Source organism: Marmota flaviventris, chromosome 19 (assembly GCF_047511675.1).
Source record: "Marmota flaviventris isolate mMarFla1 chromosome 19, mMarFla1.hap1, whole genome shotgun sequence".
Classification (NCBI taxonomy): Eukaryota; Metazoa; Chordata; class Mammalia; order Rodentia; family Sciuridae; genus Marmota; species Marmota flaviventris.
In genome coordinates this window covers 5,335,290-5,360,562 of record NC_092516.1, presented here as the reverse complement: position 1 = coordinate 5,360,562, position 25,273 = coordinate 5,335,290, and the positions used below count along the sequence as shown (strand labels likewise).

Genomic DNA, 25,273 nt, shown 5'->3' with positions numbered 1-25,273 from the left:
GTGGACACAATATCTTTATTTTACATTTATGTGGTGCTGAGGATCGAACCCAGGGCTTCGTGCATGCTAGGTGAGCACTCTACCACTGAGCCACAGCCCCTTGAATTTTTAGGTCCTATAACACAGTGGGGATCCTAGAGGTGTTAATAAGAGGGCATATGATGGTCAGTTTTAGGGGACAACTTGGCTGAATAAATTAAGGAATAGCTAGAAAAAGACATTATCTCTGAGGATGCTTCCAGAGATTAGTGAGTGAGGCTGAGCCGGGTAGGTGGGGGAGACCTGCCGTTGATGCGAGTGAGCACCATCCAAACTGCCAGGGCCCACAGAGAACAAAAATATAGGAAAAAGGCCAAGTATCCATTTGTGTAACTTAGACACTGATCACATTCTTCCCTTCCTGACCTTGGACACAAGCACATCCTGGAACCCAAAGGCAGGAGAGAGGACTTACTTCTGGGTGACACCCCCACCCCAGGCCTTTGGCCTTGTACTGAGAGTTATACCATTGCTTTCCCTGGTTCTGAGGCCTTTGGACCTAGCCTGAGCCATGCTCACCACATCCCAGGGTCTCTAGTGTGTATATGGCCTGCAGTAGGGCTTCTCAACCTCCATAATGACAATTCCCCTGATACGTCCCTTCTCATGTGTCTGTGTGAGTGTATGATGTTGGTTCTGTCTCTGGAGAACACTGACTAATCTAGCTGTTAGGATCAGGTCCATGGTAGGTGGTTTGGGGAGTGTTTGAGGAAGTCAAACTCTGCTTTCCAGAGTTCCTTCAGGGAAGCCAGAAAGGTTGGTCGTCCTTAGCCAGTGGGAATCCTGAGCAGGTCATCTTGCATGCTGTGCACCAGGAATGTGAGGTTCAGGGGGGCATTGAATGGAGGAACTTCCCTGCAGGCTTCACTAGAAGATGGGGACAAGCAGACTGCTGTTGGGACCCAGAACTGACCCAGCAGAGCCTGACTATAACAGGACCCAACAAAGCCTCCTCACCCTGCAGCCACTGGCTCCTAGCCATGCCTTCAGACTCAGAGCAGGACTGAGATCCTGATTAGAACTGGGGTCTTACTGAGCCCCAGCTCATGTGGGGAGCAGAGCCTGGGCGATATCATCAACAAGGGCGATATCATCCAGGAAGACAGGGACATGCAGGACAGACCAAATGACGCCCACTCACCTCCCTGCTCTCCCCTTCCAGAAACTGGAGCAGCTAGGCGTGTGTTTGGCCCTGCCAAGAAACCAGCTTAGTTCTTCAGACTCTTTTCTCTATGTCCTCTTTTCTTAAAACCTAGGCCTTCCTGACTCCAAGAAATCTGTCTTCTGATTCTAGAGACTTCTGAGATGCATGCTCCCTCACTTCCCTGCATACCTCTTGGAAACGGTCATCAGCCTTACACAAGCAGAGGGCAGGAATGAAGGGCTGCCTGTTCACTATTCAGGTAGTCATTAAATATTAATGGAGTTCCTATTTGGGCGTGGCTCACCCAGGAGCACCACCTGCTCCTGGCTCTCGGAAGCATGCCCACTTGACCATGTTCTCTGGTGTCCTAGCAACCAGAAAATCAGATCTGATCTCTGGCCAGGACAGAGGCCATTCTTCCCTGACCACTGTGACTCTCTGCCTTCCGAGCCTCTGAAGACCTGCTTGTGCAGCTCTTTGACCACAGGAAGCCACCACTTGTCCCCAAGGATTCCAAGAAGCCTAGCCGCACCAACCCAGCCCGGCAAGATGAGCTTCTCACTCACATTCATGGAACTGACCAACATTGCCATACCACAGTGCGGGGTGGTGAATTTCAGGGCCCTGCACCTCCTGATCAAGGGCATTCTGGAGCACATTCAAATAGCTGAGCTCAAGAAGGAACTCTCGGGGGATGAGGACTTCCTCCAGACCTCGCAGGTCGTGGTTGTGCCTGGGGAAGGAGATTCCCAGCCTGTAATCAACCCTATGAAGCGACTCAGCAACGTCTTTGACGGTGTGGTGACCCGCCTCGACAGGATAGAGAATCAACTGGCTGGGTTGCAGGACCTGCCCTCCACTGCCCAGCTGCTGGAGGGCAGCCAGGGGACCAAACGGCCTGCCGAGGACCTGTGGCATCTCATCAAGCTCCGAAAGATGGTGGAGGGCAATGAAGAAGCCATGGCCAAGGTAAAAGCCCAGCTGTAGAAGCTCTCAGCCCCTGTGCGCTCCTCCCAAGCATGCCGCTCCCTGTTCCTTCATGGTGGGCATCCCTTTACAGAGGGAGGGTAGAGCCAGACCTTGGAGTCTAGCAGAATCAAAACTCCCAAGATTGCATCCTTGTCAAGTACTGAGGAAAGGAGCCAGACACAAACAGACACATGCTGGAGTGTTCCATTTATACAGAATATCCACAATAGGCCAGTTTCCAGGGCTGGTGGGGTGGGCGTGGCTGCTTTGTGGGTGGAGGGTCTCAGTAACTTCGTGAGGCAATTACCATGTGCCAGGTGGACTAAATGCTGTGCATCTGATAGGTCCTTTGAGTGTTGTAGTAACTTCAGGAGGCAGGCAGTCTAGTTTTCAGAAGACAGTGGCACCGAGTGGTTTTGTGACCTACTTGAGGTCAGCGTTACAAGACGGAGAAGCAGGGAGAAACCTGGGCAGTGTGGGTTTGTGAGCAGCAGGCAGCACAGCCTCTTGCCAGCCAGAAAGGGTGGGTTGGTCATGGTCAGTAATCGTCGATAATGGTTTCCTCCCAGGTTGTAGCAAGAATTCACACTGGATGAGAGCGCCCAGGAAGTGCTTAGCACAGAGTTCAACATATTTTAGGTGCCCAGTCTGTTTATTGAGATTTGACTTGAGCAGGGAAAGAGGTGCACTGAAGTCTCAGCAAGTCAGCCAGCCCAGGGCCCTGCAGGATATGAGGACCTGAGCTCTGGGTTTGTGGGAGGGAGGAAGAGTCCAGTCTGGCCAAGCCTGGGCCCTGTCAGGCAAGAGGGGCAGAGCGGTGCTGGGAGAAGCCGCAAGCCATGTGCTGAATGGAGGGAGCCAGCCCAGAGGCCCCAAGCTGCGTGATTCCAATTACATGAAATGGCCAGGAGGGGCACGTCCGCAGGCAGAAATGGGGTGAGCGCTGTTGGAAAGGAGAGAAGGAGTGGTTTGCTAATGGAGACAGGATTTTCTTTCAGGGGAACAAAATGTCTTGGAAGTAAGGAGCGGTGACAGTCATAACTTCTGTCTCTGTATCAAGTGCCCTGGGATCACACTCTTTAATATTGTTGTGTGTTTTTTACCACATGAAAAGCAGGTTGGCAGAATTCATTTAAAAAACCCCATGACCTAACTAAATGCTGTCTATAAAAGATGAGCTCTCAATTTGGAGACACCAGAGGTTGAAGTTTTATGGAAGCAGATATCCCACACCAACAGGAATGGAGCAGAGCTGGTAAGGCTGAGCCACAGCAGAAACTTGGGCTTAGACACCAGTGCTAGCCAGGAGCAGTACACACGCATGGAGTCCCAGCACTCCGAAGGCCGATGCAGGAGGCTCATTTGAGCCCATGAGTTCAAAGTAGTGAGACTCGTCTCAAAAAAAGGAAAAATGCTTCTAGAGGCAAGTCTGCCGAGGGTGGCAGAGGGGCTCACAGGTAGGTGGACACAGCACGTGAGGTGCCAGGCCTGCAGAGCAGCCTGCCCCCAGTCTGCCTTGATGGCTGAAGACTTCTAGAGCTCTTGAATGTCCTGAGCCCTGAACAGGGTCACCTGCTCAGCTCATGAAAGGGCTCGTGAACAGGTTTGGACTTGACCATGCAGCCCTTAGAGGCCTGTTTGTACAGATAAGGAATGTCCCTGCCGTTGGAAAGTCATTGCAATGGCTTACCACAGCGACCCATTGAAGGGAGTTGCCATGGTAGCTGGTTCTAGAGCAAGCTGCTTAGCTAAGTGTCTGTACCCATCAGCCAGTGAGGCTGGCAAACCAAACGCTGTGTTGATGCCATGGGCCACCTGGACTGCACCTTGGCAGCCCCTTGCTCTGGGCTGATTGTGCCAGTGTCTTCTGCTGCCCTTACTGGACACCCCCAAGAGGCACAGGCCAAAAATGGAGAATCAGAAGTCTGCTGGTCTCAGCACCCACCCCAAACAGAACACATAGTGCTTGGGAAACAAGGGCAGACACCAGGAGGGGGGAAGGCGTCTTGGCAGCAAGCCGACTGGGATCCATAGGCATGGTCCAAGGACTGGCTCTGTTGGTCAACACACCACCAGATTCGAGGACTTGCGCCCCACTGCAAGTTGTTATTAAGGGTTAGATTGCAAGGCTTCTCAGCACTATTGACATTTGGGCTGAGTAATTCCTATGGCTTGTGTCCTGTGTATTGTAGAAGGTCAGGCAGCACCCCCGGCCTCTGCCCAGTGACACAAGCAGCACCCCGTGTTGTGACAAGCAAATGTCTGTCCTCCAGTCATTGCCAGATGCTACTGCCCCATTTGAGACTTCTGGATTAGAAAGCCTGGGCTTCCCAGCCTGGCAGAGTGGTGGTGTCTATAACCCAGTAACTCAGGAGCCTGAGGTAGGAGAACTGTGAGTTCAAGCTAGTCTGGGCTACTTAGTGAGACCCTGTCTAAAAGGAAAGAATAACAAGGGTTGGGTATATGACTCAGTGGTGGAGCACCCTGGGTTCAATCCAAAAAAAAAAAAAAAAAGCCCCCCCCCCCAAAAAAAAAATCAAAAACAATACTGGAGGCTCCCAGCTCAGCCTGGGTGTCCTCTGACCTCCAGCTGGTTGCAGGGGAAACCCAGCTTGCCCTTTGGTGGCTGTGCACTAGCTTCCCCTAGTGAGCCTTTCCAGAACTGCAGGTTCCCAGGTTCCTCCCTGACTGGGTTTCTACATGTGGTAGACAAGCAGCCTGAGCCGCCCCGCCTGCCCGGCTGAGGCCTTGGTTTTCTCATCTGTAATGATAATCCCTGGTAGCCAGCCACAGGGGAAGATGAAGGATGCTGTGAGCTATTATTAAGACTGTTCTGTATAATGCTGCTTTCATGAAGTTGTGGGTCCAACATATTGTTGCTTGTTTATTTCAGAACTCCTTGTTCTGTTTTCCAACAACCAGAGCACCTGCAGTGTGTCACACAGATTGAAATGCATTTATATTTCAATTGTTTTGGGGGTATTTTATATTGTTGCATAAATGTGTTGAAGACGTGTTGGAGTTTTAGCAAATCAGGGTCTAATAATAATTGTTTTAGTCATCGCTGTGACCAAAATAACAACATGGAGGAGGAAATGTATATTTTGGTTCACAGTGTCAGAGGTCTTACTCCATGGATGGTCAGCTCCATTACTCTGGGCCCCAGGTGAGGCAGGACATCATAGCGGGAGAGCATGGCAGAGGGAAGCTGCTCCCTAATGGCAGCAAGGAAGGAGAGAGAGCGGAAGGAATCACAGGCCAGTGCACTCTTCCAGGGCAAGGGTCCAGTGACCACTGCCTCCAGCCATGCTCCACCTGCCTGCAGTTACCACCCAGTCAGTTCATTCAAACTAGGACGGACTGGTTAGATTACAGTTCTCATAATTCAATCTCTTCACCTCTGACTATTCCTGCAGAGACACAAGAGCTTTAGGGTGGAAACCTCACACCCAAACCATAACAGTGATGAACACTTGAGCAATGGCAAAACCTTCCCAAGGTGCTGTGGAGGCGCTGGGCTGCAGCTCAGTGGTAGAACACTTACCTAGCATGTGTGAGGCCCTGGCTTCAATCCCCAGTAATGAAAAGAAAAGTTTCCCTGGGAGGTGACGTTAGCATTCCCATTTTCCACAGCTCTGGATGTGGTTGTCTGAGGTGGTGTTTGCTTTGGACCCCCTTATTGGGCCCTAGCCTGAGCCAGCATTCTTATTTTTTTTTGGTGGGGGGGGATACTGGAGATTGAACCAGGGGCACTTTACCACTAAGCTAAATCCCCAGCCCCCCTTCCCATATTTTTTATTGATGCATTATAGTTTACATAATAGTGGGATTTGTTGTTACATATTTGTACGTGCACACAACATAACAATATAATTTGACCAATATTATTCCCTAGTATTTCCCTTTTCCCTCCCATTTCCCTCTGTGTAGTCCCTTTTCTCTACTGATGTCCCTTTGATGTTCACAAGATTCCCCCCCACACCACCACCACCACCACCACTACCACCTTTCTTTTCCTTTTTCCTCTCTAGCTTCACTACCTTTGACCTTCTGAATTAGACTTATTTCATTTAATATAATGTTCTCTGGTTCCATCCATTTTCCTGCAAATGACAATTTTATTTTTCTTTATAGCTGAATAAACCCCATTATGTATATATAACACATTTTTAAATCTATTTATCTACTGACAGTTACCAAGTTGGGTTCCAAAGATTGACTATTGTTAATTGTGCTGCTATAAACTTGGGTATGCATGTATCACTGTAGAATGACTTTAATTCTTTAGGATAAAACTGAGGAATGGTATAGCTGAGTCCTATGGTAGTTCCATGCCTAGTCTTTTTTTTTTTTTTTTTTTTTTTTTGCAGTGCTGGGGACTGAACCCAGGACTTGGAGCATATTAGGCAAGTGCCCTACCACTGAGCCATATCCCCGGCCTCCCTCCATGCCTAGTCTTTTGAGGAGCTTCCGTATTGATTTCCATAGTGGTTATACTAATTTACAGTCCCACCAACAGCATAAAAATGTTCCTTTTTCTCCACATCCTTTCCAGCATTTATCATTATTTGTATTCTTGATGACTGCCATCTGACTGGTATGAGATGAAATCTCAGTAAATTTTGATTTGCATTTTCCTAATTGCTAACAGTGTTGAACATTTTTTCATATTTTTGTTGTCCTTTGGTATATTTTCTTTTGAGAAATGGCTGTTCATTTGCCCATTGGGTGTTTTTTTAAATTGTGAGTGGACTTCATTTTGTTGATTTATATGCAGTGCTGAGAATTGAACCCAGTGCTTCACACATGCTAGGCAAGTGCTCTACCACTGAGCCACAACCCCAGCCCCCCACTGGGTTTTTAGTGTTAAAATTTTTTAGTTCTTTATATATTCTGGATATTATTCTTCTTTCGGAAGAGTTCTCTCTGTGTTTTTTTTTTTTTTAACCTGGGATTGAACTCAGGGGTACTTAGCCACTGAATCACATCCCCAGCCTTCTTTATATTTTTATATTTTATTTTGAGACAACTTAGAGACTCACTAAGTTGCTTAGGGCCTTGCTAAATTGCTGAGTCTGGCTTTGAATTCCCAGTCCTCCTGCCTCAGCCTCCCAAGTTGCTGGGATTATAGGCATGGGCCACTGTGCCTGGCAAGTTGGGGGGATGGGAACATGTTCCGATAAGCCTAGGCGGCAGTGCCACGCCAGGCGCCACGTGGGACATGCCACAGTTCAGGTCCTGGGAAGGACAGTTTTCTCGGCTCCAGTTAAGCCCTAACTGTGCCCGGAGCGCTCTGGTCAGAAAAAAGACCTGACGCTTCCCGCAAGGGTTCTTCTGGTGCCTTGTTCCCTAAAACAGGAGTCCAAGGCATGTCCCCATGCTACAGTCTGGGCTGGGTGGGCACATCGCAGGAGAACAGAGCCACGTGAAGGAAAGAGCCTTTCTCTTTTCATGGGTGACCTTCCCCAGGGCAAGCCATAGGGTTCTGCACTTATCTGGGCTGGGTTTGGGGTAATTTCTGCTCCCCATATTTGTCCCCTGGTCACCCCCCAGGAAGACAGGAGGATAGAGGAAGCATCAGTAGATCTGTGAAGGTCTCTGTAAAGCAGATAAGGTGTGCGAGACCAGGAACCTCGGAACAGGATGAGGCACCAGGGGCTGGGGTTGTGGCTCAGTGACAGAGCGCTCACCTAGCACGTGCGAGGCCCTGGGTTCCATCCACAGCACCACATATAAAAGGTCTGGTGTCCAGCTACAACTAAAAAATAAATATTAAAAAAAGAAAAGAATAAGGCACCAAAAGAAGATTTATTGGAGGGGCTCCCCCCGGGGCGAGGCTCACCAGTCTGCCAAAAGGTGAGGACCAGGGAAGTCCGGGCGGGAAAGGTGAACACAATGCTTCTAAGGGCAGCTGGAGGTAGGAGGGCCTAGGCCATCTAAATTGTCACTACCGACAGCAGGCTGGCTGAGCCGAGTTTAGGGGCATCTGTCGTTGGTTGGTCCAGGCTGAGATGAATTGACAGGGCAATCACTTCCACTGGCAGGAACCCGGTCGGTGGGGTCTGTTGCGGGATCAGCTTCTGATTGGCCATTTCGGGGCCGCCCACAGCTACCACGGGAGGGGAGCGGGGAAGGAAGGCTGCTGACCCACAGTCTCCACTTTGGAGATCTCTCTGAGAAGCATTTTACACCTTAAGCAAATGAGAATTTGTAAAACCCATCCCATAATACCACTGTCACTCCCAACAAAATTAGCAGCAACTCCTAACTGTACATAGACAGTGTTGAGATTTCCTCCCATTGTTTCTGAAACACAAATGCAGTTTTTACAGCTTTATTGAGGTATTTCACTTTACCAGAAAATTCATGCATTTTTTAAGTGTATTGACAGAGTCGTGCCACTGTCACCACAGTCTAACTTTAGGACATTTTTCAATACCCAGAAAGAAACCCCTCGATCTATAGCAGTGACTCCTCTCGTGCCTGCTTGAGTTCCCAATCCTTCACTGTACCTTATTGTTTTCCAGGTTCACCCATCAGCACATTATTATTTCTTTTTATCAAATGATATTCTGCTGTACGAGTAATGCCACATTTAGCTGACTGACTAATGGACGTTGGGGTTCATTAGTTCACTACACATAGCCCTGCTATGAACAGTAGTGACCTGGGCTGACCACGAACACCTGGTCTTAAGCAGTCCTCCTGGCTTAGCCTCCCAGATACCTGGGACCACAGCCACAGGCCATGGTGACAGCTACTTTGTCTTGGTGCCATGTGTTCAACAGATGATTCTTTTCTCCCTACTGGATCAATCTTGATGCCTTTGTTGGAAATCGGTTGACTGTAGCTGGGTGGGTTTATTTCTGGGCTTCTCAGTTTTACTCCATTGATCTGCTTGTCTGTCCTTGTACCAGTACCACACTGTCTTTCTCTTCCCCTTTCTTTTTTCTTCTCCTTCATAGCAGACATGAACCTGGGGCATTGAGCCCGCAAGACAAGTGCTCTGCTGCTGAGCCCTGAGCTCTAACTCGAGGTCTTTTGTAAATGTCCCTTATCCAGTGGAGGAAGTGTCCTGATTTACTGAGTATTGTTTTGTTGTTGTTCTGTTTTCTTTGGAGATAGAACCCAGGGGCACTTCATCACTGAGCTACATCCCAGCCCTTTTGTTATTTGATACAGGGTCTTGCTAAGTTGCCAGAGCTGGCCTCCAACTTGCAATCCTTCTGCATCAGCCTCCTGAGTTGCTAGAGTTACAGGCATGCATCACCACGTCCAGTTTACTGAGTTTTTTTTTTTTTTTCATGTAAGAGTGTATTTTATCAAATGCTTTTTCTGTGTCAATTGAGATGATTGTATATTTTTAAAATTGAAGGTTGAGACAGGAGGATTGTGGGTTCAAAGCCAGCCTCAGCAACAGCGAGGCACTAAGCAACTCAGTGAGACCCTGTCTCTAAAGACATTTACAAAATAGGGCTGGGGATGTGGCTCAGTGGTCTAGTGCCCCTGAGTTCAAACCCTGTTACCAAAATAAATAAATAAATAAAGTTGATAACATATTTCTTTTGATGTGATATATTACATTAATTCATTTTTGGATGTTGAATTAATTGAATCTCTGGGGTTAATCCACCCCATGGCCATGGTATATAATTCTTTTTATATGTTGCCAGATCCAGTTTGCTAGTTTCTTGAGAACTTTGTGTTTATATTTCAGTTTTCTTTTCTCCTTTTGTCTTTGCATTTGGTATCAGTATAATGCTGGCTTCATTGAATCAGTTTGGAAGTGTTCCTTCCTCTTCTGTTTTCTTTTAAGAGTTTGTGAAGAGTTGGCATTAATTCTTTAAGTGTTTTTTAAAATATTTATTCATTTTTTTTTAGTTGTAGTTGGACACAATACCTTTATTTATTTTTATGTGGTGCGGAGGATCGAACCCAGGGCCTCGCACATGCTAGGCGCACGTGCTCTACCACCGAGCCACAACCCCAGCCCCCTCTTTAAGTGTTTTGTGGGAGTCAGTGGTAAGGCCATCTGGGTCTGGACTTTGATGGGTATTTACTTTTTAATACTGCTTCAGTCTAATCATTTGTTACAGGTCCAGTCACATTTTCAATTTCTTTCTAAGTTTATTTTGGTAGTTTGTGTCTTCCTAGGAACTTGTCCATTTTTATTTCAGTAGAGTCAATAGAAAGGTCTCCTCTTTAACTTATGATTCTAGTAATTTGAGTCTGTCTTTTTCTTGGTCCATCGAGCTCAACGGTTTGTCAGTTTTGTTGATTTTTCTCTTCGGAATTTCGTTAATTTCCACTGTACTTTTCATAATATTCTTACTTCTATTTGCTTAGGTTTAGTTTGCCTTGTTTCTTCCAGTGTCTTCCAGTGGGAAGTGAGGCTGTTGATGGGAAGTCTTCCTCTGTGGTGTGGCCACTGACCACTGTGCGTTTCTCTCTAAGCACCACTTTAGCTTCAGCCTGTGAGTTTTGGTGTGACGTGCTCTGTTTTCAGTTCGTCTCAGAGTATTTCCTAATTTTGTCTGTGGCTTCTTGGACCCATTTGTGATTTAGGAGAGTTAATTCTCACACACCTGTGAATTTCCAAGTTTCTTCTGTTGACTTCTAGTTGAATTCCACTGTGGTCAGCACATACATCGGTTCTAAAACGTTCCTGCCGTGCGATCTACCCGGCAGAGTGCTCTTCGTGTGTGTTCTGCCATTGTCAGAATGTTCTGTGGACACTGTTGGTGTCTGCATGGTTTAGTGTTGTTTAGGTTTTCTGTTTCCTTGTTGATCTTCGGTCTAGTTGTTCTATTCTACAATAGAAATATGGTATTGTAGCTGCCAACTGTACTTTTTAAAATTGCCTATTTCTCTTTCAGCCTTTTTTCCCTCCTCCTCCTCCTGTCTTGGTGGTACTGGGGATTTAACACAGGGCAAATCTACCTCTGAGAAGCATCCCCAGCCATTATTTTCTTTTATTTTGAGATAGGGTCTCACTAAGTTGCTGAGGCTGGCTTTGAACTCGTGATCCTCCTGCCTCAGCCTCCTGAGCTGCTGGGATTACAGGCATGTGCCACTGTACCCAGCTAGGACTACATTTTTTTTATCCATTCTTCCAGTCTCTACCTTTTAACTGAACATTTAAAACATTGATACTTAATGTAATTATCCATCAGGACTGGCTTCTGTCATTGTACCATTTGTTAACTGAATGCCTAGCTAGGCACAAAGCTCTTTGTACAACTTATCACTTTTTCTCCCATATCCTAACGCTTGAGAAATCTGAAACCTACAAAGAGGTGGTGACAGCCCCAGTCAACTGTGCAGCGAGCTTTGAGCCTTACCTTGCAACCATCAGTTTAGCCTGGAAGTCTCATTGCTGGTCCTCTGGTGTCCCATTTACCCTCCAGAGCCCATCTCCACAGGCAGCCAGAGAGATCTTTTTAAAATGTAAATCCAGGCCAGGTGTGGTTGTGATGTCCTGTGATCCCAGCAATTTGGGAGTCTGAGGCAGGAGTATCTCAAGTTCAAAGCCAGCCTCAGCAATTTAGCAAGACCCTAAGCAACTTAGTGAGACTCTGTGTCAAAATTAAAAGTATAAAGTGGTGGGGATGTGCCTCTGTGGTATAATGCCCCTGGGTTCAATCCTAACTTCTAAAGAAAATAAAAAATAAATAAATAAACATGGTCATTTCTCCCCTGACTCTGATCCTCCAGGTGCTCTCCTCCAGGGACCAGCCTGCTCCCTCCTTCGGTAGCTAGCCTGCTGACATGTACCAAACAGGGAAGGGCAGGAGATGTTTTGGGTAACGCAGAGACACCTCTTTCCCGCCCAGTCTGCCGGGGGCTTGCAGCCCTGTTGTCTTGGGGAGCACTTGCTGGCCTCTGGGTACTTTCAGCCTAGGCTGTGGGAGAGTCAAGATGAATCCCAGGACTATGCCGTCACCAGAAAGCTCTGTGCTTCATTTGCCTTCTGCTATAACCACACCCAACTTCAGGGTTTCCCCCTCTTCTCTCCCTCTTCAGTCCATGGTGACCCTGCAGGATCTGCTCACTGACCTGTACCCACTCAAGGTCACCGTTGAAACCCTCAGGAAGGACGTGAACATGATGAAGGATTGTTTTGAAAAGGTAATTCCTCCTCTGCATCCTCCACACTGGCCGTGCGGGTCAGACATCTGGTGGTCCAGGCCTAGAAAGCCTGTGCTTGGTCAAAGAATGCAGCCAAGAGGGGAGAAGAAGGGAACCCTCCTGGCCCAGACCTTGGCCTCCCTCCCGAGCTCCCTGTGACCCCTTAGTGCCCCTTACTCCACTGTGTTAGGATGTCCGTTGTCAGACACCCAGTTCATCCCGACTTGGGAAAAATAATAGAATTCATTCTCATTTACTAAAAAGTCCAGGGGCACCTCCAGCCACAGCCAGATGGAGGCCCTCAGCCCCCTCAGCGTCTGCCTCTCGGTGATGACTTCCTCTGTGTTGGCTTCATGTTCAGGCAGCTACTCCCTGACTCTTAAAAACTCCAGGCTTATAGTCCCTCAACTCGGCAGAAAGAGAACACCTTTTCCTCCTGTTGAAAGCTCTGTTCAAACTGGGATGAGAGGTGGGAGGGAAAGGGAGAGAGAAGGGAAATTGCATGGAAATGGAAGGAGACCCTCAGGGTTATACAAAATTACATACAAGAGGAAGTGAGGGGAAAGGGGAAAATAATACAAGGGGGAGAAATGAATGACAGTAGAGGGGGTAGAGAGAGAAGAGGGGAGGGGAGGGGAGGGGGGATAGTAGAAGATAGGAAAGGTAGCAGAATACAACAGACACTAGTATGGCAATATGTAAATCAATGGATGTGTAACTGATGTGATTCTGCAATCTGTATACGGGGTAAAAATGGGAGTTCATAACCCACTTGAATCAAAGTGTGAAATATGATATATCAAGAACTATGTAATGTTTTGAACAACCAACAATAAAAAATTAAAAAAAAAAAAAGAAAACTCTGTTCACACTGAAAAGCAGGATAAACCTAGTGCAGGCACACATACTGGCTTCTTCTGCATCTCTGAGCCATTTGTCCAAGTCTGTTCTAGACTCGACCATGACATGGAAAGACATGGAATCCCTAAATCCCGAGACAGCTTCCCCTAGTCCACAGTGGGGTCAGAAGCTGGGTCTGCAAATCTCCAGGCCAGCACTGTGGCCAAGGTTAGACCACCTGCTCCAAATAACATGACTAATGTGTTGCCTCTGTTTCATAGGTCACTGGGTGCACTTGAACTTCCATCTTAGACTGGGTAGATTCTATTTGAGTAGACGGGCAGTGTCAGGAAGCAATGCTATGAAACACTAAAGAGGATCCCTGGGACCAATCTGCTTGAGAAACGATGCCTTCCTGGCCTACTCCTTGAAGATTTTTTTTTTTTCTCATTGAGGATTGAACCCAGAAACACTTAACCACTGAGCCACATCCCCAGCCCATTTTTTTTTTTTAATATTTATTTTTTAGGTGTAGGTGGACACAACACAATGCCTTTTTTTTTTTTTTATATGGTGCTGAGGATTGAACCCGGGTCCCGCCCGTCCCGCCCGTGTTAGGCGAGTGCTCTACCGCTGAGCCACAATCCCAGCCCCCCCCAGCCCATTTTTTGATTTTTCATTTTGAGACAGGGTCTCATTTATGGCCTTGCTAAGTTGCTGAAGCTGGCTTTGAACTCACGATTCTCCAGCCTCAGCCTCCTGAGCTGCTGGGACATAGGTGTGCACCACTGTGCCCTCCTCTTGGAGATTCTTAATGTGCTTTTGCCCATTCAAGGCTCTGATAAGTTCTGTGGTACAGAAGTCTGTTGAATGCTTTTTAGCCCATTGTTTCCTAGACTTATTTGTCTATAGACTCTTTGGCATCCCTTTTCCTTCCCTGGGAAACTCTTCACCCTTCTCCAGCTCTTGGTCATCTAGCACTGTGGGAAGCAACAGGACTGGGATCAGAACCTGTCTTCCAGGCCACAGACTCAGCTCATTTGACAGATATGCCCAGAAAAAGTGGACCTCTTATCTGAGGACTTGAAAACGCAGAACCGGAAGATGAGCATACTGCAGCAGGAAGTGGTGAGGGCCAGGGTCCTGTTCTTCCTCCCTCGGGCTGGGGGCAGGGCAGGGTGGGGAGGTCTCTCTGTAAATGAAGAGGGCACTGTGGTTGGTGAGCCACTGGAGGGCAGCCTGGTTCTGTGTGGGTAGTGAGACCCCTGAGGGCCACGCACCCTCAGCTCACGCCTGCACTACCCACCCCACTCCACAGGATTCTCTCAAGAACAGGATTCACGCTCTCCCCAAAGCTGAGGATCTGGTGCTCTGGAGTGGCCTCCATGAGGCCATGTTCACTCCAGTGAGTGGAGGAACAGGAGGGGCAGTGGGGGAGGGGAGGGGCGTGGGCCCACCTCTTCGGCCCCCTCTTTCACAGGAAGCCACTTCACAGGAGCTGGAGATGTCCAAACAGTGGCAGACCACAGACCAGCCTCCACAGGCTGCCCTGGCCCAGGAGGAGCCCGGGTTGCCTTCCCATGTCTCATGGCCCGTCCAAGGCCCTGGCCTCCAGCAGACTGCCTGGCCGACTGGCTGGCCGCCTGCCCAGGCAGATCTACTCAGCGGTGTCCAGGCGCCAGGTCAACCTCAGGCTCTCATGCCTGGTCCTGGGCCTGGGCCTGGGCCTGCTCCTGGGCCTTGGCCTTGGCCTGGCCCTGGGCCTATTCCTGCTCCTGCTCCTGCTCCTGGGCCTGCTCCTGTTCCTAGGCCTGGGCTGGTTCCTGCTCCTGCTCCTGCTCCTGGGCCTGGGCCTGCTCCTGGGCCTGCTCCTGTTCCTAGGCCTGGGCTGGTTCCTGCCCCTGCTCCTGCTCCTGTTCCTAGGCCTGGGCCTGCTCCTGTTCGTAGGCCTGGGCTGGTTCCTGCTCTTGCTCCTGCTCCTGGGCCTGGGCCTGCTCCTGGGCCTGCTTCTGGGCCTGCTCCTGTTCCTAGGCCTGGGCTGGTTCCTGCCCCTGCTCCTGGGCCTGGGCCTGCTCCTGTTCCTAGGCCTGGGCTGGTTCCTGCCCCTGCTCCTGGGCCTGGGCCTGCTCCTGTTCCTAGGCCTGGGCTGGTTCCTGCCCCTGCTCCTGGGCCTGGGCCTGCTCCTGTTCCTAGGCCTGGGCTGGTTCCTGCTCCTGCTCCTGCACCAGGGCCTGGGCCTGTTCCTGCTCTAGGGTCTGGGCCTGTTCCTGCTCTAGGGTCTGGGCCTGTTCCTGCTCCAGGATCTGGGCCTGTTCCTGCTCTAGGGTCTGGGCCTGTTCCTGCTCCAGGGCCTGGGCTGGTTCCTGCTCCTGCTCCTGCTCCTGCTCCTTGGCCTGGGACTGGGCCTGGGCCTGGGCCTGGACCTTGGCCTGGGACTGAACCTTGGCCTGGGCCTGGACCTTGGCCTGGGCCTCGACCTTGGCCTGGGACTGGGTCTACTTCTGGACCTTGGCCTACTCCTGGACCTTGGTCTATTCCTGGACCTTGGCCTGCTCCTGGAACTGAGCCTGCTCCTGGGACTGGGCCTGCTCCTGGGCCTTGGCCTGCTCTTGGACCTTGGCCTGGGACTGGGCCTTGGCCTGGGACTGGGCCTGGGCCTGCTCCTGGGACTGGGCCTGCTCCTGGGCCTTGGCCTGCTCCTGGACCTTGGCCTGGGACTGGGTCTACTTCTGGACCTTGGCCTACTCCTGGACCTTGGTCTGTTCCTGGACCTTGGCCTGCTCCTGGGACTGGGCCTGCTCCTGGGACTGGGCCTGCTCTTGGACCTTGGCCTGGGACTGGGCCTTGGCCTGCTCCTGGAGCTGAGCCTGCTCCTGGGACTGGGCCTGGGACTGGGCCTGCTTCTAGGTCTGAATCTGGGCCTGCTCGTGGGCCTGGGCCTGGGCCTGGGCCAGGGCTGGAGCCTGAAACCATGCCTGCAGTGGGGCCTGGTGTGACACCTGGGTTCATGCCAGCAGTTTTGCCTGTAGTTGGACCCAGACCTCAACCTGCCCCAGGAGCTTGGCCCATACCACCAGGAGGCAGGCCTGGAGCTGGCACTTGGCCTTTGTTTGACTTTTTCCAGCCTGGCCCAGGTCCATCAGACTCCCAGCAGCCCCCCAGGGCCCCACCCCCAGCCACAGAGTTGGGATCATCGTGGCCTCTTCCACTGCAGCTACACCAGACTCTTGAGGCCCCAGAGCTCCCAGCTGTGGAAGAAAAGGGGGATGAATATTACCCTTACCTCATGGTAGACTCTCTGGCTGGGCCTTCCCCAGGTGAAGCCACCAAGGATCAGGGTCCCACGGCTAGGGCCTCGGAAGCACACCTGAAGGGTCCCCAGAATGCCCTTGAGCAATTGAAAACCACTGTTGCTGCTGCTGCTGCAGCTGCTGCAAACTACGCTGCGGCTGCCAACTCAGCTGCCCAGACAGCCAAGGCTGCTGCCAAGGCGATCACCGATGCCCCTGCCAGCAAACTGGCTACTAAAACCGCCATTGCGGCTGCCTCCGGGCCCTTTGGGACCCGTTCAGATGTCTCGGGTGCAGGGCCTTCCCGCGGGGCCTCTGAACCTACGACCTTGGATCAGGAGAGCAAGCAGCTACAAGACTTGGTGGTAGATTATGAAGAATTGGCTCCCCAGTTCCCCACCAAGGACATTCCTCCCACCAAAACCCTGTCACAGGCCATGCAGGCTGCCAAGAAGGCAAGGAGCACCCAGGACAAGAAGGCGGCGGTCAAGCGCTCCATGGGCCACATAGCCCAAGTGCCTGATAGACATGACTCCCTGAGGGAAGAGTTTGCCCAGCTGTCAAACAACCTGCAGCAGCAGCTGGCTTACCTAGGTAGGAGGGTAGCAGGGGCTCAGGCCCTTCCTGCAGCCTGCGTCCTTCCTGGGGCTCCCCCAGTGACATCGGTATCAGCTGTCAGCTATCATCCCTTTGACATAAGTGTCTTACTTGCGATTCTTTTACCAGGAATGTACAGTGAGGCACTATCTCGGGAGGGAGGGACTCTTAGGATCTAAAGTTGGCACGTAAAGAGGAAAATTGCTCCTGAAATTCCAACTTTCTTTGCTTTTTTCCTTTTTTTTTTTTTTTTTTGGCAGGGGGCGGGAGTGGTACTAGCAGTGGGACCCAGGGCCTCACTCCTGTTGGGCAAGCACTCTGACACCGAGCCAGATCCCAGACTGAGAGTGTGGCACTTCTGCTATGTTCCCAGTGGATGCTGCTGCTGCTGGGAGCCCACTTAGATCCCTGGCTCTGCACACTGAGACGTACAGTGACTGCGATCACCAAAGTCACGTCCCTGTCTGGCACCTCTGATGGGCACTGCTCTTCCACAGACCTTAGGGGGAAAGTGGAACTTCATGTAGCTAAAAAGAACCCTATTGATACCTGTCAACGCTAGGATGGCTGAGATTAGGAGGGTGGTAAACAAGCAGTACCAGCCCAAGCTCTCCTCCTGGCCAGCGGCCGTGTCCCGCTCCTGTTATTTCCATGGATCTGGCCTCTCTGGCTGCTTGTCCATACTGCATGTAGGCCACTTGGTACAAATTTCACTATCTCCCCTTCTATTAATCTTGGTATAATACATTTCATAGACTCTCATAAATATCAGGGCTGGGACTATGGCCTAGCCCTGGCCTAGCACACACAAGGCACTGGACTCCATCCCCAGCAATGCCAAAAAAATAAATAAATAAATAAATAAAGGGCTTCATGGTTTTGAAGTACTTCACAGTATTGAGGGTATAGCTCAGTGGTAGTGTATCCTAAGCGAGTGCAAGCCCTTGTGCAATCCTCAGTACCCTCCCAGGAAAACTGAATTACATATTTAAAAGAGCTTATTGGGATATATAGGTTAAATAAAACACTTTATTAAAAGGAATCCCACCTGTTCTTTTTAGAGTTTTTAAAAATGTGTCCACTAGCCAGGTATAGTGGCACACACCTATAACCCCAGTGACTCAGAAGAAGACTGAGACAGGAGGGATCGCGAGTTCCAGGCAGCCCCAGCAACTTTGCAAAACCCTGTCCAAAAAAAAAAAAAAAAAAAAAAGATGCTGGAGCTGTAGCTCTGGGGCAGAGTAGCCCTGGGTTCGGTCTCCAGCATCACACACTGGTGCATGCACACACTCATAACAGTGTGACTGTGGAAGACCCAGTGGACCCTCGAGGCCCTGTCTGGGCACATTTTTGTGGGCAGCCCTGCCGTAGGGGCCTGGGAAGAGCAGGTATTTGGAGCTCCCTCCCTGCCCCACAGTCACTCCCTCTTTTGCTTTCAGTGCAAGCAGGAGGCTTTTCCAAGCTTGAGGCGGCCGTGGACATACTGCAGGACAAGATAAATAACATCCAGAAGTCCAGGCTAAAGGTCAGTATCCCTCTCAGGAAGGAGTTTTTGAGACGACGAGGGCTGGAGGCAAGCAGGAGGCGGACTGCCCCCCCGTACCCCTCCTGGGTGGAGCATCTGCCCGCCAGCTGCCAGGTGGCCTGGGAGCGCAGCAGTGCCAAGGATGCGGCTAGGGTGGGTCCAGGGCGGGTGGCTGCGGATCCCTTCCAAGGAGTCCCATGCGGCTGTTCCACACTGTCCAGAACGCACAGGTCAGGCACCTTCTTCCTGGCCTCAGGCCTCCTCCAGCCACGGCAGCCTCAAAAGCCGTCTGTGTCTCCCTTGTTTAGGAAGAGGAACTTGAGAGAGTTTGGGGCACCCAAATAGAGTCCATGAAGAATCACTACGTCGTGCTGGACCGCTTGGTGGGAAAGCTCCAGGCTCGTGTGGATGAGTTCAAGGTTTGGAGGCCTGGGGTCCCCGAAGGGCAGGCCAGGGGAGAGCTCCTGCCCGGGCCTTCACCGCTCCCTGTGGTTTTACAGAAGGGGGTGCACTGAAGCCTGGGGAGCCAGGGGACATTTTACTGTGTGTAACTTACACTTTAATTAAGAATAAATCCCACACACATACACAGAAGGGCCTGAGCAGTGCCCATCTGTGGCCTCTGTATCAACAGAGTGAGGCTCTGTGACATCTGCTGAATGAGTCAGCAGGATGAGAATTTCTGGCCCCAGCAGTTACACTCATGGCGTTTGCCCCAAGTCAGCCCACTCTGGGGGAGCGAGCTTCTCTGAACTCTCAGCTCTGCAGCCTTTCTGGAACACCAGGGTAGCCAAGTTGCCAGGCTGGCCTCAACTTGAGATCCTCCTGCCTCAGCCTCCTGAGTCACTGGGATTACAGGTGTATGTCATCGTGACTGGCCCCATGGGGACTTCTAAGTGCAGGGCAGACGGCTTTTGGTAGAACTTACAGGATGTAAAAACAAGGGGGGGTGGGGGCAAAGCAAACCCCTGGCACTGTGATCACTCTCCATGTCATTACTGTGTCACCCGTTGGGGCATGTAGGGGACTCTGCAGGGAAGAGAAGTCATTGCAAAGGGACTGACGCATTGCCTAAGGCAGGGGCTGGAAGGGAGAGCTCGCTATCTTCCGAGGGTCTGTGTGTGGATGGAGGATTTGCAGGGCCGTGTGCTCGGGCTTCTGTGAGCAGCACTGACCAGGAGCCACGTGGTCCTCTGCCAACTCGGGGCTCTCTGTTAGCCTCTGATCTTCAGCGAGGCCTGGGTCACCATGTCGTGGGGCCCCTCCTCTGTGGACTAGAGCGAACTGACCTCAGCTCCAGGCCAGGCCCTGCATAGGGGGAAGAGGGGTGTAGTAGCTGTCACTCAGGGAAGAAGCAGCCAGCCGAGGCCCACCAAACGGCACGAGGCGGAGCACACAGGGCCTTGTCCTGTCCTCCTTCCTGCTCTCATGCCATCAGGATATGATTGCCCATAAAAGTCACCTGGGAGGAACCTGAAACAGGACTTTCGTCCAGCACGTAACTCCTGCAGCCTGTGCTCAACACCCCGTGAATGAACACAGGCTGCAGGGCATCAGCAGGGCTGTCCGGCCTCCCGCAGAGACCCAGGGAGGCCGTGCTCATGCTGCAGACCCATCTGCAGGAAGAAGTGCCACTGCCCTGCTTTCCCCGGCGTCTGCAGAAACGTGATGGACACGACAGGGGTCTTGAGAAACTCGGATCCTACTGTGATGAGGTCTTAGCAGACACTGCTTTGTGTGCTGGGCTCTTGTGTCGTCACCGGAGATGCTTTCAGGCAAGAAGCCAGGCTTGTGAGAGTATAGCAGTGTTTATTAGCGGAGGGGGAGCACCCTCAAGGAGATAGCGGGTCCTCCCAGAGGAGGGGCAGCTCACATCTTTGTGTCCCGGCTTTTATTGGTTATGGTTCGGGTGGGAACTGTGCCCCAAAATCTCTCCTGTGAGACCGTGCAAGAGGGTTCACGTGATGAGAGCTTGGACCTCGCAGGGTCTGAATCTCCTGATGGGGATTAACTGGGCGGTGACTCCAGGCAGGCAAGGCGTGGCTACAGGAGCTGGTCACTGGGGCACGGCCTTGGGTTTATATTTTGTCTGGGGGGGGGGGGAGCGCTCTCTTTCTGCTTTCTGATGTGATGTCCTGGGCCCCTTTCCTCCACCACACTCTGCCCCCAGGATGTTCCGCCTCACTGGAGCCATAAGGACTAGAAGTGGCCATCTATAGATGGAGACCTCTGAAACTGTGAGCTCCAAATCAACTTTTCCTCCTCTAATTGGTCTTGTCAGGTCTTTTGATCACAGCAGTGGAAAAGCTGATGAAAACAATTGGGGAAAGAGGTAGACTGTTGGAAGATCTCCACCAAGTGTCCCCTTGGCTCTGGATTGACAAGCTACCCTAGCTAGCAACCTGTGGGCAGCCCTTGCTGTCTTGGCCTGGCTGGTGGGTCCTAATTGAAAATGGCTTTATAACTAGAAGTTATGGGGCCGGTGGGCTCTGGTCTTGTTCATTCTGCTCTCCTACGTCCGGGAATCTCTGGTCTTTTGCATAGTGTCTTGCTTAAGGAGTCTTGGCAATTAGACTGTCCAGCAAACATACCTTCGTCCTCTCCGGAACTTACCATTTTCTACCTGTTGTTAGAGGAGCTGATTATCTGGCTGAGATCAGGCAGGGGTCTTGACACAGCTGCTTTGTGCGACCTTGAGGCCCCACTGAGGCAGGGCTGGTCATAACCGATACGCTCCATGCTACTTTCTTAAACTCCTAATTAACTACCACCTAACACTCCTAGTCATTTATCTTTGCTCAGCAAACGTTATTGAGTGTTCTCTCTGCACTGGGCATGCTCTAGGGGCTGGGACACAGCTGCCAACACCACAGACGCTGGCCTGTCCCTCCTGTTTGTGCCTGGGGTGGTGGCAGGATTCGTTTTCAACTGCAGCGTGATTTACATGCCTAAATCTTAAGTATGAGAGCTGAGGTCATTCTTATCTGATCACAGTCCAGTCAAAATGGAGACATCTCCATGGTCCTAGAAAGTTCCCTTTCCCAGGGGAACACCCATTGTCCAGAGCTAGCCACTGTTCTGTCTTCCATCGCCCTAGGTTAGTTTTGCCTGCTTTTGGACTTCACATAAATGGGACCATACCTTGTGTGCTTAAGTGCGACTGTGCTCCACTGGAGTGTCTGGAGAGGTTGTCTTTGCGGAGGAAAGACCCTTGTAAACCACAGGGGTCCCAGTGACTTGGGAGGCTGAGGCAAGAGGATTGCAAGCACGTTCAAGGCCAGCCTCAACAACTTAGTGAGACCCTGTCTCAAAATAAAAAGTGCTGGGGGTGTAGCTCAGTGGAAGAGCACCCACAGATCCACTCCTCAGTGCTGCAATCAGAAAAAGACCTGTCAAACCATTTCCAAGGTAGCATGCCACTTTTCACTCCCCACAATTGTGCACATCCTCCTCAACATTTAATATTGTCGATCTTTTTTGTTTCAGAAATTCTTGTGGGTATGGAATATTATTTCATTATTCTTTATTATTTGGGGATGAGTTCTCATTAAGTTGCTGAGGCTGGCCTTGAAGTCTGTGCCTTTTGTGGCATGGGGATCGCGCCTGGCATCTCGTGTGAGTGGTCTGCCCATCTCCTGAGAGGGTGAGAGCACTCTTCCCGCTCCCGGGAGGCAGGATAGAGAAGACAGGGAGCCAGACCTGTGGAGAAGCCATGGGATCCCGAGAAGCACCTTGGACTCAGCAGACTTAAGGGTGGGAACGTCCAGTAAGGACTTTCCGGCTTTTGCTCAGAGGGAACAGGTGCCCTCCATCTGGGCCTGCTGCCTACGACCTCCTGAATTCGTGTTTGGTTTGGGTGAGGGGTCGTGGAGAAGGGGTCCGTCTCTGGGTGGGTCAGGGTCAGGACAGAGAGAAGGAGGAAATGGAAGCCAGGACACGGGTGACCCTAGAACCCCCAGGATTCCCCAAGGCCTTGAGGAGGGCTTTGGACATCCTCTGGGCTCAGAATGGGGGTGAGCTGTGTCCATTTTGCGCTCATCCACCCCAGGGGGCACATTTCCCTGAGCCAAAATGAAGGCCAGAGACTTGTCCCTGACTCATCTCACTGAATGCCGTGGGCCCAGTCTGCTTCCTTCTGTCGTGTGGACTCTTGGAAGCTCATGCTGACCCAGTCTCGTCCATGAAACTAGACAACCAGTAGGCAGTCACCGACACAGCCTGTGACGATAAAAGCTTGAGTCGGACACGGTGGCGCACCCTGAAATCCCAGCAGCTCTGGAGGCCAAGGCAGGAGAGGTGACAACCTGGGCAACTTCTCAAGACCTGGTCTCAAAAATTTCCCACTGACGGGGAACGTAGCTCAACGGGTCCAATCCCCAGTACCAAAAATAAATAAATAAATAAAGACATCAACTCGAAAATTGCAAGTCCTCCTGCCACACTGCAGACTTGACCAAAGCCTTCAGCCTCGCCCCTGCCCCGGCTCCCGGGCTCTGCTGACCACACGAAGCTGACTGTTGGGAGACGCTCACCAGCCCCAGGTGTCCCCATGGAGTGGATGGCACATCATTAGAGAAGAACCCCTGTGCGGAAGTTCAGGGCCGGCGGGTGCGGTGGCGCAGCCTGTAGTCCCAGTGACTTGGGAAGCTGAAGCAGGAGGTCACAGGTTCGAGGTCAACGTGGGTGACTTCGTGAGACCCTGTCTCAAAATAAAAAAATAAAAAGGGCTGAAGATGTGGCTCAGTACTGGAGCACCCTGAGTTCAAACCCCAGTACTGGAAGAAGAAAGAGAGCGCAAGGAAAGGAGGAGGAGGAACAGAGACGCAGACAAAGGACAGCGAACAGCCCAGGTCACCCAGTGGGAGGCAGCCTGCTCCTCTGGCTCGCAGAGCAGCTTTGGGTTGGGCCCTAATTCAGCCACTGACTGGGCTCATCAGTTTCCTATTGCTGCTGTAACAAATCACCACAAACTGGGCGTCTGAAAACAGTAAACATCTATTTCCTCCCAGGTGTGGAGCTAGAAATCCGAAATCAAGGCCCTGATGAGGCCTCATCCTTCCAAGGCTCTGGGAACACCCCTCCTTGCCCCTCCTGGCTTCGGGTGGGTGGGAGTTCCTCAGCCTGTCAGGGCATCATTCTGAGACCAGGTCTTTCTGGGCATGTGGCTCTTCCTGTGCTTCTGGGTGTCTTCCTGTGGCCTTCTTATGGGACGTCAGTTATTGGATTTGGGGCTCATCCTACTCCACTGTGAACTTACACTAACTACATCTGAATTTTGGGGGAGGTCATGAATTTGGGGGGAGCTGTTATTCAACCCAGGTCACAGGTGTCCCAGGCAGTTAGAGTCCCACCTAACCACCTCCTCTCTATTTCTAGATCTTTAACTACAGTAGTTAAGTGTGCATCCCGAGCCAAGAAGCCAAGCCCTGGCACTGGACTTGATAAGCCCCAAAGACCAGCATTGGTCAGGGGAAACAGCTGGGCTGGAGGTCAAAGCAGGGGCTCCCGCCCACACTTCCTCTTCTTGCTTAGACCTCCGAAGCCCTCCTGGGGACCAGGTGGATGTGATGGAGCTGTGCGTTAATTAGAATTAAGTTTGACTTCAACAAATGAGGTCTAAGTGTATTTCTCTTTTGTGTTCAAGAAATCCAGATGGTCAATCCAGGGAGGGCAGGTGCTCCACAGTGTTGGAGATCTAAGTTCCATTTTTCTTCTTCTCCTCTGTGACTTCCATTCATAAAAGTCACCTTATGATCCAAGATGGCTGCTGACATTCCAGTCATTAACACTCAAGCCAGCCACCGAGAGGACACAGAATTAAGAGAGTTAAAGACACCCACCCACCTCCATTTACACCCCCGTGGCCAGACCAATCTGTAAGGAAGGCTGTGAGAAAGTGGTCTCGGTTCTGAGAAGCTGAATCCCACCTGAAAGTTGGGAGTTCTGTTCCTAAGGGTGAGAGCCAGACAAGATATGAAGGACAAAGTAGAAGAAGCCTTCACAGCTTTGAGGAAAAGTGACCCAACCTCTGGGGACAGGGAAGGCGATTCCCAAGATGGTTAGCTTTGTTCCTCTCACGGGGGAGTAGCTGCTTCGTGGTGTCACGGGGGGAGGAGAGGTTCCCCCAGCACTTGGGCACAGTGTGTGCCACACATAGATGGGGATCCCCACTGAGACACCGTTGCAGACCAGATGAGGGGGACCAGCCGTCACCCTGGGTTGTGCTCCCTTGGGTGGGCCTCCTCCCAGGGGGCTGCTATTCTGAGTCCCACAGGCACTGGGAGCCCTGAGGCCACGCCTTCTAATGTGCCCACCTGCCTGCTGTCCACCCACCCTGTTGTCCCCTCTTAGCACGTGGCAGGGGTGGAGGCACGAGGCCGACGTCCTCAGGCTGCAAAGGTGGCTGACAGCCTTCGCTTCTGTGCTTAGAATCTCCAGGCTCAAATCAGAAACCTGGAGCAGACCAAGGCAAATAAGAGCTCGCTGGAGGAGGACCTTCGAGAAGTGAGTGGCCAGAGGGTCCCCTCCCAAGCCCCGGCTCCCCACCAGGGAAGAGGAGCCACCCAGGCAGAGCCTTCCAGAATCCTCTGCCTTGGTTCCTACAGGCAGGCTGGGAGGCTTCTCACAAGTCGTCCTCACCACCCAGTGACACTGTCACCTAAACTTAAAAACCAGGCACCAACTTCCCTGTCGCAGGAAAACCTTGGCTTGCCTCATAGATCCCGAGGAGGATCCCAACAT

General features: G+C 51.3%; 1 protein-coding gene across 1 annotated transcript in view; it reads left to right on the top strand.

Annotated features, from left to right (window-relative positions):
- Positions 1-1,732: 1,732 nt before the first annotated feature.
- The window catches only part of C19H16orf96 (chromosome 19 C16orf96 homolog), a 37,821-nt gene continuing 14,280 nt past the window's right edge, over positions 1,733-25,273 (top strand). The window contains exons 1-11 of the mRNA XM_071605751.1: positions 1,733-2,152; positions 12,176-12,280; positions 14,168-14,248; positions 14,439-14,525; positions 14,601-14,689; positions 14,772-15,063; positions 15,445-16,110; positions 16,245-17,004; positions 18,447-18,532; positions 18,841-18,951; positions 24,962-25,036. Coding sequence (XP_071461852.1) covers positions 1,733-2,152; positions 12,176-12,280; positions 14,168-14,248; positions 14,439-14,525; positions 14,601-14,689; positions 14,772-15,063; positions 15,445-16,110; positions 16,245-17,004; positions 18,447-18,532; positions 18,841-18,951; positions 24,962-25,036 — 2,772 coding nt within the window. The remainder of the gene's footprint in view (positions 2,153-12,175; positions 12,281-14,167; positions 14,249-14,438; positions 14,526-14,600; positions 14,690-14,771; positions 15,064-15,444; positions 16,111-16,244; positions 17,005-18,446; positions 18,533-18,840; positions 18,952-24,961; positions 25,037-25,273) is intronic.